Genomic DNA, 17,104 nt, shown 5'->3' with positions numbered 1-17,104 from the left:
TCTTTCAGATACCGATTTTTTATTGTATGTGAGTTGATAACAACAATGATTTCCGAGTTGATGAATTAGGATTCATGCATATGGATCTTAATATGTCAGGATATAAAGATGAGCCATTTATTCTAGCATCACAAGCTTAACAAATATTCTATGTTAGTGGCTCAGCTCATATGAAATGGTTCATTGTTCTTTCAATGAACAAAATAATCATCAATAATATTGATGACCAAGAATATGATGATATTGATGAAGATGATCCTTTTTGTGGGACATATCAGTTGCGTGAGAGCGGACCAACTACGGATGATGATTTATATACAAGAGATTATCACGATGAAGAACTTTGAGTGAATCAATATGTTCTTCCAAACAAGGATGGTCTTACAAGGCAAAAACAATCAAAGAAAAGGAAAAAGTAGATGCAAGTAGTCTTTGTATAATTATAGCTTAATTTTGATTGTTTGTAATTTGTATAATTTTGTTTCTTTGTAATTTGCTTAGTTTTTTAATTTGTAATTATGTACTCTGTCAAAATATAATTGTCATGATATTCATTGTTTATAGTTTGTATTATATGGATGTTAATAAAACAAACTTACGGCCTGTATTAATGTGTCTGTGCTGTTTAGAATGTATAAATGTTATGCTGTTGAGAATGTCTGTTCTGCTAATAAATGTACATACAAGTATTTATTTATACAAATCAACAGTGAATTCTAGGGAATCCCTGACATGCGTTGTTGTAAAGGATTAATACAACATCGTTTGTATAGACAACATTGTTGTACATACTTAATACAACAACGCAATATGTGTGTTGTGCACTATTGTATTAAGGTGTTGTTTGAGAATATTTATGAATTACACAACAACGCTTTTCTGATAATGTGCTGTTATATATATGCACTACAACAACACAACAATAAGCATTGTTAATAATACCTATAAAATACGTTATTCATGTAAGACCTATATGATAGCGTTTTGTGGATGATGCGCTCTTGTATTTATGCACTATATGATAACACTTTTTGTGTAATGCGATATGGTACATATTCAATACAACAACATTTGAGAAACGTTGTTAATGATGACAATACTACTGCGTTCAAACACAAAGTGCATGAAAGTCTTGTTATACATCTAAAATAAGCGTTGTTGAACTACAACTCTAATGTAGTGAGTCCATGATGATTAACATATGAAGACAAGTGCATTTTATGGTTTAGTATGCTATTAAGCTAAAATTTAATTAAAATTAAAATATTAATGTGTTGTCATGATCTTATTGGTTGTCTCTACATGGTTTCATCTCCACACAAGTCTTTCTCACATATGAATGGCGGATGATTTACTACAATGTAAAAAATACTTACATTGTTGGTGCATACATACTAAATCCTTTTTTTGTACTTACATAAATTACTCATAATTTATATACATAATTACACTGATTCAAGAAAGATAAGTGTGATCTTTTAAAATAAAATAAAATAATGAGTATAATTAAGTTAAACAAAATATGATATATTATGAGAAAAAATATAAATAAAATAAGTTTCATGACCTTGCTCCCTAGACTATTTCAAGTGACTATTGATAAAGATGCATATATCAATGAGTTGGGGGAAAGAATCAATGGTGTATGGTCATGGAAACTCACTTGTGTAACGCCCCGAAAATTACTCCAACAACATTACCCAAAAAATGGGTAAAAAAATTTTGTAATATAAAATTCCTTTCCTTACATTCGATTCCTTCTCGGGAAATTACGTTAAGTAACCTAAATTGCGGAAAAGACAACAATCGTTATCTGATGGTAATAAAAAATAACTCAGCATATCGTAGAATAATTCTTCATTCAAATAACGAAAAGTTTGTACGAAAAACAAGGCGGAATAAAATCTTTGTCTAAACTGAAAACATACAAAATGGAAATGGAAATGGCTACTAGTGACTAGCTCCAGTGTTCGTGAGTGCGCTAGGGCACTCGCTTGGGTACTCCTCCGTCTCATAATCGGATGAGAGGTCTACCACCTCAATGGAGTCCTCTATTAAGACTAACTCCAAAAAGTCCTCCTCTTCGGCTTCCAGCTCCTCCTCTTCAGCCTCCATCTCCTCTTTTGGGTCATTGGATGCACCCTACGACCTACTCCTCATTCCCGTATCTGCCTGAAGATTGGGCATCGTCCGTCGAGCAGCTTTCCTCCATGGTAGGGAATTGAGCACGTCGTCCCAACTCCGTCTCCTAGTAGATGGCCTTGCAGTATTGGGTCCGTGAGGAATCACAAACTAAATGAATGGTGCAGCTCTAAGGCACAAAGGTTTGTGTAGGTATACCAGTGTCCTTCACTACTCCATGTCCCCTCTTGAGACATCGAGAATCGGTAGCTCCAAATCCTCGCGGTATGGTCCATCAAAATGAGAACGTGAACCAAAAACAAGCAGAAAGAAAAGGCAGTAAGACTTTTATTGAATATTATTCATTGACGACATGAAATTACACAGAATATTACATCCACATAGACACGCATAATATACACAATATATTCCGTATACATAAATGCAAATGATGAATGATATTATATCTCAAACTATGAGAATCAATATACATAAACTCAATGTATGAATGTTATGTTTATTTCATCCATCCTTACACCCATATTCTCCCAATAAACTATTCAGAAATAATCGGGAGTGCAGATCCCATAATAAACCGATTTGAACGCACCAAAAATATTCCTTGCAAGGATATATGATCGATCTATTCCGAAGAACTGTCTATTTTAGGATGGTGTCGTATCAAACACTTTCTGGGCATCCCTCTCATCGATCCTAATTGCAAAGAGAGATTGTGAGAGATCGTCTAGTTTGCGCTATGAGAGCTATCCAATCCAACAGAATACCTCACCCAGGAATACAAGGGACTCGTCTCACATAGAATCACCCTCAAGACTTTGTTGACGAATCACTGTCATCACCGCCCCTCTCAACATCATGGGGCTCGTTCGTCTCCTGTAAATTTCCTCTCCACTACTTTGTTGTTTATAATGAGTATGCACACTAACCGAGGTTAGCCGATTAAATCTTTTAATGATTCTTTTATATCGATCGGTCCATCCTAAGACATCTCTCAAAGGAATGCTTCTTGTGGGACCCGATCTTACATTATCACGTAAAATATGAATAACATCCCTACCACTACGAACCGTCGCTGAAGTATCTTGGACGACCATATGGATAAGTCTCTTACGGTCAGACGAACTCGTTGCGTGGTATCATGTAATCCTATTTAGGCACCGCCTTGCTCACGACGTCATCGTTGGAATCCTTGCCCGAATAAGGCGCAAGAACAAAGGTAACTGTATAAGTTTGTTGATTTGGGCATCGGTCTCCTCGTTCGAGCTACGATCTCTCCCAATTATTAAATATACTTCTCATCCAAGTTAGAGTTATTATCTAAGTAATCAACCAATCAAAAGCAATAAAAAACATTGTATGTCTTTCGCCCAAGCGATAAACTGTCGCTCAAGCGACAATTTCATTAAAACAGACTCAATTCCCTGCCTGGCTCTCGCCCAAGTGAGAGCTTGTCGCTCAAGTGAAAAATCTACCAAAAACTAGTCAAAATCACCCTTTGGGCCTCGCTCGGGCGACCAGAATTACCCAGAACAGGCGAAACGCCTGCCTGGCCCTCGCTCAAGCGAGGCTGGCTCGCCCAGGCAAGGGTAGTCTAGTTTCCAGGATTACTTCCTCGCCCTTTTGGGCCACCTGATCAAAAATATCCGCTATTTCCGATCCCTACATGTTTTAGTTTCTCGACTGGTGTTCTTTCATGGATAACTACCATCATACTTGATATTTTAATCTATCCTAGGGCGTACAACATAAGAAATCATCCGTACTTAATCCAGACATGCAATCATTTGGTTAAGTACGAGTTTCTAAAAAAAACAAATATAACTTCCAACTTTTGAGGTAGTTGGGAGATCCGGGTGTCATATTCGGACATCACTATGTCACAATGTATTCTCCCTCACTTTGGGTTGTAAAATCTTTTATCTGCTAACTCCAAGGTAAAGACATCATTTTAATCTATTTTAAGAATATCCAACACTTTCATCCATCCCACCCAAGATTCATATTCTTGAACCATCTTTTATCCTCGAAAGTCTCGTTCACGATTCTCATCGTATTCATGGTCATTTCAACACCTTATTGACAAGTGTTGATCTCATGTTCAAAACAACATTCTAAATTAAGATATCATTGATTTCATAATCATCCCCTTTTCATTAAATCACAAAATGTATATTTTTAAAGACTAAAACAGTCTCATGAACAATAAGATTTCATGGTTTCAAAGCAACAATTTTCTAAGTTCGCGAAAACCCATTTTTCGAGTTCTTGAGTATAACAAAAGTTAGGAAGATTATTAGAAAATTTCAACAGTTAAAAGTGTTCATAACATGCATATAAACATCATACTAAAATCTCGGAAACACCTAATGGTTAGATCCTAAGAGATAAAGAACTAAAATGTGAAGACTTACCTTGGAGTTTCTTAGAGAATCAAAATGAAGAAGAAAGAAATGCCAAGGGTTTGCTCTAGTTAGAGGGGGCTCTTTTTAAAGAAAATGAATCTGATTTGGGGAGGGGAAAACCAAAGGTTTTTCAAAGGGTGAATGGTGTAATGGGTAGATGAGGGGTATAAAGGCTTTTGCGTAAGAATTGAGTATTTTTGCTTGCTTGATAAGCAAGTTTCACTCGTGAAAGTGATGTGAACTCTTCGGAAAAATATTCGCGATTGAACCATGCCCGAATATTGTCGGCTAATATTCGGCTGGATATTAAAAATCTTACGATTTCGGTTAGAACTTCGAACACAAAATTCGGAGTGAAAAATATTTAGAAATGTGTCATAGACAAACTTGATGTCTATCTTGACTCGAGATAATATTTTGAAGCCAATGACGCAATCGGAATTTGATTCCGAGTTACGGAACTCAAAAACACGTTATTGGGCCGAATTCAGGGGAATTTGGTCCCACAACAGCTCAAAAACTTTCTGTCACAGAAGTATACGAAAATTTACCACAAAATAGGAATTCAAAAAATAAGACTAACCCTCAACTATGGTTTAGCCTAAATCATTACTGATTAATTTCTAATATTAATTCTTGTTAAAATAAATAATTAATAAAACATACATCGAAAATTCACGGTGTTACAACTTGGAGGAGGAACTTGTTCTTTTGGGAGCAAGAGAAGAATGATGAACTCTTAAAAATCTTTGGGAATTTTGTACCGGATCAAGACACCAAAGATAGATGGAGTTGAGTTCATGACAAAGGATGACAATACTCAATTAGAAGTACATATAAGTGATATCTCAAGAAGATAGGAGAGGCGACAAGATGGACTTCAAAAAGGTATGGAATTGTAATGCACCACCGAAGATGAAATGTTTAGTGTGGAAAATATTCTTGGGTGGAGTCACGACAAGGTTATGTCTTGCTCAACGGGGTGTCTTAGGAACACATGTTCTACCGTGTTGTGCTCTATGCGGGGAGGAGGACGAAGCAATATATCACCTATTTTTCACTTGCTCAAAGTCATATAATGTTTGACAATGTCTATATTCCAGGTTTGGTCTTACCTCAATACTTCACAATGATTCTAATGTAAACTTTTATACTTATATGACTTTGTTGCAGTTGACGAATAAGAATAAACAAACGTGGCTACCACTTTGGTTCATCACTATTTGGAATATATGGCTTGTGAGGAACAATATTATTTTTGAAAATTCAAAATTTCGTCTTAATAAGGTGATGTAACTTATTTTCTTACATTCTTGGAACATCCTAAGAATTCATTGTAATAGTTTTAATTTCTATTTTTTGGATTGGACGTTGAATCCATCCAAGTGTCTTTTTTATAGCTAATTTTATGTTTGTGATAGGTGTACCACTTGTTCTCATAGTTTTTTACTTTTCATTTTTTAATAAAGTTGATTGCTAATAAAAATAATAATAACAATTCACCAGAGATGTTTAAATCACTTTTATGCAAGGGAGCACATCTTCTGTCCACACTATATGCTAGTCAATGTGTCATGAGTTGTGATTAGTTGAAAAAATATATTGAACTTAAAAATTTAATTATTAAGCATTTTTTTGACCAATCACAACTCATAGTATATGAAGTAACACAATATTATGGGACAAAAGACGCAGTCCTCTTATACTACATTATAATGTACCAAAAATAATGATGTACTGACTCTTATACTATTTGGACTTATCTTTTACCTTAATTACACTTATCACATTTTTTATTTAAAATATTATATATATATATATATATATATAATAACTTGTATAATTACAGAAAACTAAAGAGATGTGAATGTAATTTACTGTGTAATATCTTGACATTTTGGATGTTGTGCTACTATTGTTGATATTTAAATTTGACCCAATGACATGAGTTTTGAACCCAGTCTCATTCGCATCAACACCTTCTCATGCTCTAATTAAGACTAAAATTACAACAAACTATTTTGAAGAAACTTTAACCAATTTATTATACTTTATTAGGAGGACCAAAGTATAAAAAATAGGATAATATTGATGTAGTAACAGTGTAAAATTTTATATATAGTCGATACATTATCTTTTAAAAAGTCAATGAATGAAAATAAATGGTGAATAATGTAATGACAATATCAAAAATTCTTACCAAGTGATTTAACCCAAGTCCATTGATACGTATGTTGATCCAACAGAGATTCATCCACTTATACATTCCTTCCTTTACACATTCTTTCTCAATATCTCACTCATATTCCGAACACTAACATTTCCAAAGTTTGGTTTGATTCAATATTATTATATAAAAATAGAAAAAACTATAAACTTTACATGCAAAAGAATATGAGCCCAAACGATGGTAATTGCTCGTGCCTATACTCAGTATTAAGATTCCAAATAACGACAAAAGGTTGCTAAGTTAATTAGAAAGGTATGTCTCTTTCTCCCCAAATGAATGGATTTATATGCAAAAGTGTGTATTGATATTATCCTAAGAGCCTACCTCTTCGAATTAACACACATAATATATATATATATATATATGTATGATATAATAATACGTACACATTCATGAATCAGATCTATTATATCATTTCTAGTGCTTCAAACGCTTACCCATTTTCTGAAGCCTAGAAGACTGGCCACTTTTCTGACAATTCATTGACTTCCAGATTTTCTTCTTCTTAATCTTCCTTAGATAGATCATTTTCTCATGTCGCCTTTTCCGAAATTTTTGGCGGCCCTTCAGCCAGCTGGAATAATCTTTCTCTTTCTCGCACTCAAAGAAGTCTGCAAGCTCATCATAATCAGATAGTTTTTTTGAGCCATCTAATATGCAATCAAGGAATATTTCGCCACTGCAGGTTTCCTCTTTTTCATCCTCTACTATGGAATCACATCTGCGAAAAAAAGCAAGAGAGCTGCATCAGACAACAATGGAGCATTAAAGAGTAGCAGGCATTAAAACTCAACCATGTGATCAACTTCGTAATACTTTCTAGTTACACAAAGCCATTGTCTACTTCAGGGCTGAGGGGGGAAATGTTACTTTCTACTTCATTCAACATGGCAGGGGGAGGCTTTAAAGCAAAGTAAGGGCATGCGATGAGCACTTATAGTGATATTTACATATAACCTGCCGATAAAGGACACCAGCAACAACCAAACCCGAAACCTTTTGGTCAATGCAGTTCGATCATACTAATTGAGCTAGCTGACAATTTTTGTTTGCATAACATTATTCTTATATAGGAATGACACAATGCATAGGATACTAATAATGCTAGTAACACATTTAGTTGGGAGAACAAACTAAATGGCATATTTTTGGCAAGAAAAGTGAGCCCTTAAAAAGGTAACCAAGTAAATGGTACATTTTTGGATTTACAATGGATTAAACCTATGGCCTCTACTCAAAACCCATCAGTCTCTTACCATATGAGCAAGCTCAAAGTAGATGGTGAAGGGTATATGTAAAACAAGAAATTGAAATTGCTTAATTGGAGGGTTTTAGGTAAGGAAGAAGGAAAAGAGAGACTCGAATAATATGAGAATAACATTGATTTGATATGATGATAATATGAAACAAAAGACAAACCTAACAATCTTATTTATACCAAAGGGAATGCTAATGACTGCTGGTTAAGGAAGTAAAGATAGAAAACTTGAATTGGAAAAATATGTATTTAATACCTTAAAAGCAGAAAAGCTGTGATTTCCAAGACAGTTTATATTTTTGATTTCATAAACAATGCCCTATGGGTAATTGTTAGCAGGACCACGACCTTATAGGCTTATAATTAAATGAAAAAAGAAAACAAATCAAGGAATATAAATGAGAAAGAGAAATGGTATATCCTCCAACATACTCTCCTATAAATCCACCCATTTACTTGGAAAAGGAGAAACTGTTAAAAAGTCAAGATTAATTAATGCTTTATAGATCTACATTTGACATGTGTCAACTTTAGTGGGCGGGGGCATTTCTTGGAAGATTTATAGGAGAATATACCATGTCTGAATGAGAAATAAATCCATAGAGATTATTTTCAATACTTTTAAATATTATAAGAAACAATGACAACATTATGAGATGCTTTTAATATATTCTAATTCTAATAGAAATTATAGTAGTGATTACGTTATTTAAAAAGTCAAAAAATTAGAAATAATGTGTACCTCGATTTACGTGTTCGGACTCTATGAAACTCTGCTGCAACTTTGGAGATAGATTGTTTATCTCTGCCCCCCTGCAACATTGCCTGGCGGTTTAGTCATGAAATACAAACTAAACTTAATGCAAGAAGTTCACGACAACTAAAATCACACTTCACCTCTCTAGTCTTATCAGATGGAATTGCAGATGAGCAAGATTGCAGTGGCAAATCCCTCAACGACCCTAAAGTAACTAAATCTCCCTCTTCAAAAATGAAGAGATACATCAGTGCCATAATTACAGATATACACCCCTTTGCTAACAAATCAAGTCCACTACTAAAACATAAAGATAGCAAGCCTGAAAAGTGCACAAGCATTGACTTAGACGCAGAGACATTTGTTTGCTGACTTTTCATGATATTATACAAGAAAGTCTGAACAGGTAAACATAATTTAAATTGCTGAAAATGGTTAATGATGCTGATCAAGAAATCATATTTCTCACGTACAGATGTATTTCCCATAGTTTTTAAACAACCCGAATCGCCACTATTGCTTAGACTCTTAATTGCCTGTATCAATGAAATACTCATTAACTTCAATATGGATGCAAGAAAAAAAATATCTGCAGCACTTGTATTTTCCTTTGTATACAATCCATCTCCAGCAACATCCTGAGAGAAAGTTTGATGGATTAAGCAATCTAAGGTTGAGGCAGAAGTATCCCTGTATGAATCAGGGAATATGTATTGCCTCCCTTTCATAAATGAAATACACTCCGTCAAAAGGTTGGCTTTTGTTTTGGAGGACATTTTGCATCGAGAAGAGTGCCATGTATTATCTGCTTTTGATAAGACTTGATTTAGTCTGTTGCTTGTGACTTGCTGAATATAAGAAACAAAAGTTGTCTGACTCCTCTCAAGCAGGGAAAATTGATTCACAAACTTTAATTCTACATTAAAACCATCCATTTGCAAACTAGACACATGGGTAGAGTACAAGGTAACTGATTTTTGAAAAGCTGTTAGGTAGTAGTTTATATCTAGAGCAAAATTCTCTGAAGATAAGCCAGAACCAATGACTTCAGAAACCAATGAAATTATATGTGCCTGGAATATCTTTGGTGCAGAAAGCGCAATAGGGTCAAGCAGCAATAGTATAGCAGTTGCAATGCTAAGTTTAGGAAATCCGGAATCCTTGCCACAATGTAAAAACAAACGACCGATGAAATTCTCAAATGTGTTCCCATTAGAAACTGACAGAATAAAATGGGCAGATATCACCTCCAGGACACTTGCAGTATCACCATGGTTGACATGGCATGCAAAAAGCTTTTCACTGATTGAATTTCTTGAATCAGTGATCATAAGATATCTTCTCAAAGATTGATGTCTTAAAAGCTCATCTGCAAATACCTGAGATAAAATTGTCATTTACAGTTGGGCACAATTGCAGTAAGAATCCTATACAAGTTTCAACATGACAGATGTATAAAATGCATTATACTACACATGATAGCATAACAAGATGATGACATATATATAAATTCTCCAGAAGCTGTAACAACCATTTTTAGAGCTATCGCATAAATTTGAAAGTAAAATCTGTAATTAGCTTGTGAAACAAAACATAATTTTTCTCACTTCCTAATTTCTCTACTATTAGAATAATTGAGATTACCTCCATAGCAAAATCTAAAAGATAGCTCATGGGAGGAGGAGGTTTCTGAAGTCATTGATAAATGACTGTTTGCTCATCTATTCAACTGATGGGAGACTTTAACAATTAAGCACACCCTTCATGCTCACGAATATAGAGAGTGAAGTTTGTAGGATTGGACATTTGTGAGTGGTCCAACCTCGGGATAGACCTGGCTATCATGTTAGACTAATTGAGCCTAAGTTCACTGACTTTACTCCAAAAGCTAGCTCCTAGGGAGAAAGTTACTCAAGTCATTATAAATGGTTCATTACTCATCTATTCGAGTGATGTGGACTTGAACCCTTAACATCTACAACTCTTTGTGTTCTACAACTGGTCCAATTAAAATAGGTAGAGGTAAAATAAGAAAACTTCAAAGAAACAGCTACAATAAACTTTACCCTAAAATACTTAAGAGAAATTTTGCTTGTCTGCTTGTTTAAGTTTTAAATGACTTGACTACTACTAATTTGCTCTTATCAATGTGCAGTAGAACTTAATCTCTGCTAAATATCAACAACCAAATAATAACAGAAATCTTAGTATTCTAAGCTGAAGGAATGGATTTAAACCTAAATAGACTACAGTCACTACACATTTCATAGACTCAAGTATTTACCAAGAAAAAAGAGCACCTCAAACCAAAAATTCCACACAAAAAGAGTAAACACCGAAATTAGTCCTCGAAAAATGAAAAATCCAAACTTGATGCCAATAAATATCAAATTTTATAGACACGTTAGTCTCTCTTGGACTGGTATTTGAGATTCTTAAGGATTAAATCAAAATTTCCACTTTCTCAAAAACAACCAAATAACGCATCAGGGACAAACTTATGTATTTACTCTACAACTAATTAACTAATCCTAATTAAGCTATGAATTGGATCACACATCATGAAAGATAAACCTAAAATCAATACCTCTAGCACCGCACATAAAAACGGACTTGCCGAATCACAAAGTTCCATATCAACATCATCAGCAAAATTACGAAACCGCAGCAACTTATTACCACCGCGTTCACCAACTTCAACGGAAACGAACGCTTTCAAAGCTTGAAGAATGAAGCGACACTTGACAATGATGAATTTTTGGTCAGTATTTTCAGGTAAAGTCAGAACAACCAAACAGCATCGAAGATTGTAAGAAAGATCTTCAACAATTGACCAAATCCGTGAATGCGAACACGAATCGGACCCACTCTGAGAGACATTGTTGTTGAAAAGAGGAAGAGAAACGAAGAATTTGTGGAAGGTTGTGTGGAGTTGGTGGAATAGGGTTTCGAAGAGGGTATTTCGGTCTTTTGGGATCGGGGAGTGAGGGTTAGTGAGTGAGTGGTATAGTTTTTCAGTGTCCATTGGGTTGTGGTTAAAGAGGGTGAAGAAGGGTTTTGCATTTGTGCCACAGTGGTTTGGGGATATAAAAGGGAATGCACACCCCGCGCCTTTTCCATCCTTTCAAATTGTGATTTACACTAATTTTGTTTCAAACTCAAAATTATTTCAGAAAGCCCAACCACATACTGCGAAACTATAAATTTCTTATTTATTGAGGTATAATTTTGGTTATTTAAAAAAATTAAAAGTTATTCTTTTTGTTTTTTTGTATAATATAAAAAGAAAAGGAAGTGTAGAGAAAATAGAAAATATGGAATTGTGTTATTTAAAAAAATTAAAAGTTGTTCTTTTTGTTTTTTGTATATATAAAATGAAAAGGAAGCGTAGAGAAAATAGAAAATATGGAATTGTGACATCTCAATTTTATAAATTAAAAAGGTGTGGAAAATTTAATTCTTCAAAAGGAAGGAAAAAATAGAAAAGAAATATAATTTGAGATCGGTCAATTTGCTAATAGAATTTGGATTATGCGTTCTCATTTATGAATCTCTCATTCGACGAAAAATAAAGACAATTTATGTACTATCATTTTCACCCAACGAATTTTGGTTTGCTTAGCAAAAATGAACAAAGAATTCACTTTGCACGAACTCTACTCTCGCTTAATGACTAGCAGGTTGACGACATTGGCAATCTCGCTTGACGAGGAGGATTGCACTTAGTAGGTTTTCAAACCTACATGAAATTAATCAAAGTTATTCTAAAATGAGTTTTTATATGCGACCTCAATATGGATCGAAACACATATTGTAACATTTATCAAAATTATTTTTAATGTAATCATGCTCTAAAGTTTTGTATTGACTATACATATCCTAAATCCCTTTCACAAATTAAATCATGCACATGAATACTCATGAGTTAAATTAGGCATGAAATGATACAACTTTCAAGTAATAAATAGTTTTGATACAATAATCAAATACTTTATGTATAAATGAGGAAAAGTATGCAAAATAAAATTATCCCAAATTAGAGCATGAGATGATTGTAAAGTCCTATACAAAATAATAAGCTAACTACAATACAAAAAGAATTATAATTCCATTAATCATTCAAAGTAATACTCAACCAGAAATGATCTTGATTCTTATGCTAGTGGGATCTTGATCTTCAATTCGACCACTCCCAAATAGGACTGCATCATGCTATATGTATGCCCATAATATACTTAGGTACAAGGAAATACAAAAACATCATAGTATAAAACAAACATGCATAACATTATTTCACAAAACATATATTATTCATACCCATGTGATGCATCATGAAGTCCCTAATATATAAAATATGGTTAAAATCTCCAATTATGTTCAATGTCAAATTCAATATAAGTTGATCTATATTCAATTTTTCATTTTCAACTAAACTTCTAATAGTTTTTGACTCAATGGAAAGCAATCAAGCATACAAGCCATCATAAACAATGAGATGAGACATTTTAGTTATAAAACTAGGTCACCTTCATATCAAGTCCTATATCATTGATCTAGATAAATTAAGGAGTGTCATAATCACTTAGTTAAGCACAACTATCATGATTTACAAGGATTAACTTGAACTTTCACCTTCAGAGTTTTGTCACTTTTATGATAATTCAACATCATTAAATCACCCTGATTCATTTCCCAATATATCTTCATCATTTTTTTATTCCCATAACTTTCCTTTAGTCTAATAAACAATGTATATAAATCTCAATTCATTACAACTAACATATTGTATATACCTAATAATCATCATTTACTATTATGTTATCAACTAACACTCCAAACAATCATTACCCTATCATTCCAAACATTTTGATTCCCATCACAATCTAAGTATAACAACTAGGATTTCTGTTGGTGCAACGGAAGCGATTGTTACGCAGCGTTGGCCACAAGCAATCAAATAAATGCATAGAATACATAGAAAATAAGAAACAAGAGAATTTGTTAACGAGGTTCGACCAGTTGTGCCTACATCCCCAAGAGCGTTGAGCGACTACAAAGATATTATTAGAGAATAAAGATTACAAACCCTAGCACACCCATGAGCTCACATGCCCATGGGGTATTTCTATTTGGTGCTTATATTTGGTGCATATTATAACAAAAGACTTGAGTCCAATATATAACATTGATATTCTACTCTATTCTAATTCTAGGCAATGTGGAATTTCATATAATAACATATTTCAAACATCCCCAACAATCTCCACCTTTATTGAAATAGACGAATATCTCACTCCTTAGGAAATCTACACAAGAATCTCCATCTTAGCGAATATATGACTCCACCTTGCTCAATGTCTAATTCACTTTAACTGCTCCCCTACATCATATACCTTCTGAGTATCCTTGACGATGTTACCAAGAGCCTAACTCTCCAAATTTATAGTGCAGCTTCTCGTGCCACCATCAAATGAAACATATTGCCTAGCCACCTATTGCTAGGAAGTCTTTCGATATATTGGTACCTCTACACAAAAGTTCATCAACAATCGCCCTCTTCAATACTCAGTCACACTAAACCTTGAAGCTTCATTGGGAAACCTCAACCGCTACCACCATTGTCTACTCCGACAATCCTATTTCAAAAGAACTATCATACTCCACCATAAGGAGTTTATCCATAGCACACACCTTGGGTCAATGCTAACTAATGTTTGTGTCACGTCCTTGCATCCAAGTCAATACCCACGTCACACCCCTGCATCTCTATCAATGCCCGTGTTACAACTTGCATCAAAGTCAATGCCCATGTTACACCCTACATCAAAGTCAGTGAGTGCCTCTATGCTTTTGTGGGTCTGTTAACAATTGACATCTTTCACTATGATGTCTCAGACACGCCATTAGGATATTTCAATTCTCATCTCAAATGAGAACATTCTCTCAACCTCTAGAGAGATATTGTAAGCACCTGTCTCTAGGTCAAACTGAACACATGAGTCATTATCTTCATCTTGATCGTACTCCAGTACATGAATTTCTGGGATTCTGGATCAACCTATATCGCCCCCACAACAGTTTCGCCATGTTTTCTTCTCCTTCAACTCATCTACTCTATCTTTGCCACTACCTTTGACGTACCTTGTCTAGCCATCACGCCTTCACCCTCTTTAGCCATTATCTGTTGTTTGGGTTAAGAACCATCTACCAATTGGCCCTGACAGCAATTATTGGTGCAGCGTAAGCGATCGTTGCACAACGTTGGCCACAAGCAATCAAATAAAGGCATAGAATACATAGAAAAGAAGAAACAAGAGAATTTGTTAACGAGGATCGGCCAATTGTGCCTACATTCCCGGGAGCGCTGAGTGGCTACCAAAATATTATTAGAGAATAAAGATTACAAACCATAGCACACCCATGGGCCCACATGCCCATGAGGTGTTTCTATTTGGTGCTTATATCTGGTGCATATTATAACAAGGCACTCGAGTCCAATATATAACATTAATATTCTACTCTATTCTAATTCTAAGCAATGTAAGACTTCATATAATAACATATTTCAAACATCCTCAACAATTTCCTAAAATTCTAATTGAGATAGTTGGAAGCTCCCTAAGCTTAACCAACAAGATTACGCTTAATCAACAATACTATAGTTTACCCAGCCACATAATCCTCAAAATTGATACTTTTCTACTAGGATAAGTTCAATACAAGTTTGCATCTAACTTTATGATCATCCTTACCATATTACGACATAAGATCAAAACCACAAGAGCCTATGATAAAGTTGTAACCAACAACCAAATTAATACTACCAATCCATCATTAGCTCGTATATGAAATATTAAGTCTTCTAAATATAATTAAATGAATACATTTCTTTCTTTTCTATGGGCAATGAATACATTTCTTTTAAAAAAACAATTGACAAAATCATTTTCGTTAAAATGTTGGAGAAGTTACTCTCCATCCGAAATCCATAGAGTAAACACAGAAGTCCTTATGACCATGGCTTTGTTCTGAAAGCCGAATGTTTATGCCCATACATAAATCCGAATGGAACAACCATGGTCCAGACCGAAGAAACCCCAAATGAGTTCATGGTGAAGATGAAGAACATACCTTGTTGAGCCATTTCCGGAATCTCGAAGGTATGAGGGTGCCATGATCTTCTAGATGATAGAGCGCCGAATGATTTTCCTTTAGTTCTCTCTAGAGGGGAATGAGATAATTCCTTAGTTTCTTGAAAGTGTGTTGTGTTATGTTGTGTGTTAGAGGAGAGACCTTATCCTCATGCCTTATGTGCCTTATGGATGAATGGATAGTGTTATCTTATTCTGGATAACACTATTCTCATCTTACCTTATTCTCCTCCACCTTTACACTTGAAAACCTGTTGCTCTACAAATGGGGACCATAACCCATAAAAGTAACCCCGTAGTGGTTACTACTTTAGTTGCAATAATTCTGATTCAGTCCCTTCATCAAATCAGAAATTGCCTGAAGGTATCTACACTTATTATTATTTCATGACACATATGCCCTTAGCCACCAAATTAATTACTTAAGATCATTTTATATTTTGGCTAATTACATAATGGCCATAACACAATTATAGAATTATATTTGTGACCCATAAATTGTCAAAAATTCTAACAATCTCCCACTGGTCCCACATATGATTCTCTGTACGTGTTATCCTTAATGCGCGCTTAAATATTTCTATTATGACTTAGGCATACCTAAATTATCCCGTCCATCAGTCCTGTCTCCATATCAAATCACAGTGAACTTCGTCATATCAATCATGGCTAATTCAACAATGATCACCAACATTGACACAACTAAATGACATAGATACATCATCATATGTGCAGCATGAAAATCACATGAATATGATCTGTACATGTCAATTTTCAACTGGTCCTACTTAACTTTAGTGAGATCCTTAATAATAACATAAAACCTTATTGTACAAAGTATAATGACAGAATACCAAACTGAATGATTAATCAACTGAAGTTTGAATACAAAGTATTCATACAAAATACTGAAATTACATAGAACATAACAAAATGTGTGCACTTTCTAACTCCCACTAAACCAAAATATCCTCACACTGTAGAACACCCATGTGAGCAGCATGCTCATGAAAGACCTTGGGTGTGATGCCTTTGTAAGATGATCCGCAATCATGGAGTTAGTGCCTAAATGTTCTATAGAAACCTGCCCACTTTGTACCTTCTCTTTAACAACTAGGAACTTAATGTCGATGTGTTTCGACTTTGCCGAACTCCTATTGTTGT

At 34.5% G+C, this 17,104-nt stretch overlaps 1 protein-coding gene across 2 annotated transcripts; it reads right to left on the bottom strand.

Annotated features, from left to right (window-relative positions):
- Positions 7,007-11,851, bottom strand: LOC109361305. 2 transcript variants are annotated; one of them, XM_019606744.1, is made up of 5 exons: positions 11,377-11,851; positions 9,343-10,168; positions 8,930-9,111; positions 8,775-8,845; positions 7,007-7,495 (listed from the first exon to the last, which is right to left on the bottom strand). In XM_019606744.1, the coding sequence occupies exons 1-5, from the start codon at positions 11,812-11,814 to the stop codon at positions 7,192-7,194; spliced, it is 1,821 nt and encodes a 606-aa protein (XP_019462289.1). In that variant the 5' UTR covers positions 11,815-11,851; the 3' UTR covers positions 7,007-7,191. The 2 variants fall into 2 exon arrangements, with proteins under 2 accessions (XP_019462289.1, XP_019462288.1); XM_019606743.1 differs by having other exon boundaries at positions 7,009-7,495; positions 8,930-10,168.

This window comes from Lupinus angustifolius, chromosome LG11 (assembly GCF_001865875.1).
Source record: "Lupinus angustifolius cultivar Tanjil chromosome LG11, LupAngTanjil_v1.0, whole genome shotgun sequence".
Classification (NCBI taxonomy): Eukaryota; Viridiplantae; Streptophyta; class Magnoliopsida; order Fabales; family Fabaceae; genus Lupinus; species Lupinus angustifolius.
Note: the sequence above shows the minus strand (reverse complement) of the source record. Positions and strands in the feature narration are given on the sequence as shown.